Source organism: Primulina huaijiensis, chromosome 17 (genome assembly GCF_012295235.1).
Source record: "Primulina huaijiensis isolate GDHJ02 chromosome 17, ASM1229523v2, whole genome shotgun sequence".
Taxonomy (NCBI): Eukaryota; Viridiplantae; Streptophyta; class Magnoliopsida; order Lamiales; family Gesneriaceae; genus Primulina; species Primulina huaijiensis.
The window spans coordinates 13,082,771-13,086,011 of NC_133322.1; the positions used below are offsets into that span (position 1 = coordinate 13,082,771).

Genomic DNA, 3,241 nt, shown 5'->3' on the forward strand with positions numbered 1-3,241 from the left:
AAAGAACAAGAAAAATCACAAGCTAATGCATGAAATATCCATGAATCAAAGAGAGCTCATTATTAATCTCATCTCTGCATCAACTCATTTACCAATTTGTTTTTTTGGGCTCGGATCTCTCTCATTGCTAAACTTGACATCAGCATTTTGATCTTTATAAATAAATGAAAAGATTATATAATGAAAATATCTCTTTCATTGCTAAACTTGCTAAACTTGGATCTCTCTCATTGCTAAACTTGCCATAGTAAATAAATGAAAAGATTATATAATGAGACACACAGTTGAATAAAACTCATAATCCATGGTGAATCAATAACTGAGCAGATGGATGACTAAATGTATTTGGAATAGAAACTTGCATTTTTAAGAAAAATTAAGCATCCAATACCTTAAATAATCCATCTGCTCAGTTCTTGTTTCCAGAAGGTATGTACATTATGTAGGAACCACAAAGCAAAAATCCTAATGATTCTGACCAAAGCCAAGAATGCATACCCTTTTATTCACAATTCTATATAGGTATTGATTGATTTCTTCGTTACTTCTTGAAGATGGAAGATCAATGGTTTCTTCATTTGATATACACTCTTTCATACATGAAACATTACAAAGCAAAAAAGGAACAATATGTAATTATTAAACTAAGTAGGATACTTAGGACTTATCCACAACGGTCCTACCAAATGTTCTCAAGCTGAGTGATGTCGCCACCCATTTTTTTATTTACCAGTATTCTTTACACGAACATAATCCTCCTTTGAAATGGTGAAACCGATTCCGATCCCTCACAATTATTTCACGATCATAAACCTTTGATATCAACTTACTCACCTCATGACAATCTTTACAGACACGCAAGTTCTTGGTAACACGGATAAGTTCCCCAGGTTTAGTTTTCAACAATCCAAAGGCAATAGCCTGTTTCTCACTATGGCAGTGAGATAGACTGCCACATTCCTCATCAGAGATATCCAACAAAATTTTATCAGTGTCTGGCACATAGCCTACATCTCTAATACGAACAAAAATTTCTTCCATTTTACAATATATTTCTTCAGCTTGCGGATGAGTCTTTCCTCCAGCAATGAACTCGCTAACTATACCTTGAAATTCGACTGTCGAAATTCCAGCTTCCTTTTTAACTCCTCTGTCATTCATCAACTTCCTGATGTTAGCAACGTGTTCATATCTACCAATTTTGGTATATAGATTAGCCAACAAAACATAGCGCCCACTGTTGTCTGGCTCTAGGTCGATCACTTCCCTCCCGATCTCATCTCCCATATCCACATTCCCATAGATGTTACAAGCTCCAAGAAGAGCACCTAAAACACTCGCATCAGCTTTCATAGGCATATCATGAATAACTTTCCTCGCTTCCTCGAGTAATCCAGCTCTACCCAACAAATCCACAAAACATCCATAATGCTCCATTCGAGGAAAAATGCCATATATTTCAGTCATGTAACGAAAATAATGCTTCCCTTCTTTTACTAGTCCTGAATGTGCACAAGCACTGAGCAGATTCACAAATGTAACATAATCAGGTTGCACTGCACTCTGCTCCATTTCTTTCAAAAGCTCAACGGCAGCCTTTCCTTGACCATGCATACCTAATCCCCCAATCATACAATTCCAAGATGAGATTCCTTTACTTGGTAATCCCTTAAACACCTCGAGTGCCTTCTCTAGGTTTCCACATTTGCAGTACATATCAATAATTGTTGTCGCCAACTTGGGATCCACTTGAATCCCACTACTTCTAATGTACTCGTATATCCGATCACCTCGTTCCAGTGCACCCACTCCTGTACAAGCAGACAGCAAACTAGCAGCCACAAAATTGTCCATCACCACATTTTCTTTTAGCATCCAATCGAACGCGGAAAACGCTTTATGGAACCGATTATTCTGCACATAAGCTGCGATCAAGGCATTCCACACAGCGGATCTTTTGACAGACATCAACTCAAGAACATGAAGCACTTCATCGACGCAGCCCAGCTGGGAATAACCACTTATCAAGGTAGTCCAAGAAACATCATCTTTCTCATCCAACTTGTCGAACACTCTTCTCGCTTCATCCAAAGAATCAAAGTTCACATACATGTGAATCAAATTGTTCTGACAAAACGAATCCTGGCCAAACCCAAGTTTGATCACCTGGCCATGCACCTGCTTCCCTTCTTCAATCGCATTGTCTTTGCTACACGCACGTATAACGGGAGGGAACGTAAATTCATTGGGCACGACGAACCTTTCCAACATACAAGTGTAGAAAAGAATACCATTTCTGCACAAATTTGCTCCCAAAAAACCCCTGAGCGTAATGTTATAAACATAAACATCTGGGAATGGCAACATAGCGAACACCTTGAGTGCATGTTTCAAGTCCCCTGATTTTGATAAAGCACAGAATTTGATGACACGGCCCATCGCATCATTGTCGGAAGAACGACCCAGTTTGATTATCTGGGCTTGACATTGTTTGAGCTCCTCCATGGTTGAACACGAATGTAGACTCTTCAACGGCACAGACACGGCTGAGTATGTGGAAGATATAGATGTGGGTGGTGGAAGAACACATGCTAAAGCCATATGCAGATACTTGAAAGTTGATTAAATATTTTCTTCCCACAAAAAAACACTTCAATTGTTTGGCAATGAGTTTCATCACAGTGAGAAAAAATGCAAACTCGTAAACAAATAGAGAAAGAAAGTTTGGAAGGATCGTGTGAGTGAATAACCCGGGGACTGAGGACATCGCCGGTGAAGAATGGATGCGTCCATTTTCAAATAATGGAGACGGCAGATAGATAGATACATATACCATATATCTAACGTCAGATTTTATTTATAATTATTTTTCAAGTTTTAGAATAACTCTTATCTAAATGTCAGATATTTAAAAATTAGTATTAGTATAGTATGTGGTCCTCTTTTCGGTGTTGGAGTGAGAGAACAAAAATCTTTACAATATCATTAATTAAATAATATAAGCGCACACACATATATAATAATAATAATAATAATAATAATAATAATAAAGAAAAGAAAAGTATATATAATAAAAAATTAAAGTATTTTTCATCCAAACTTATGGGTAATAAAGCATCTTTTCTATTATATAATATAGTTCAATTTTTACATTTTTATTAACTATTTTTCTAGTTTTTGTATTGATATGTTCCTATTAACTAAATTAAGGAAAATATGCAATCATTTTTTGAGAGAATTA

The 3,241-nt window shown here is 36.6% G+C and overlaps 1 protein-coding gene across 1 annotated transcript; it reads right to left on the minus strand.

Moving 5' to 3' along the window:
- Positions 1 to 245: 245 nt before the first annotated feature.
- Positions 246 to 2,857, minus strand: LOC140963553 (pentatricopeptide repeat-containing protein At5g66520-like). The gene has a single exon (XM_073422921.1). The coding sequence runs from the start codon at positions 2,599 to 2,601 to the stop codon at positions 727 to 729; it is 1,875 nt and encodes a 624-aa protein (XP_073279022.1). The 5' UTR covers positions 2,602 to 2,857; the 3' UTR covers positions 246 to 726.
- Positions 2,858 to 3,241: the final 384 nt, after the last annotated feature.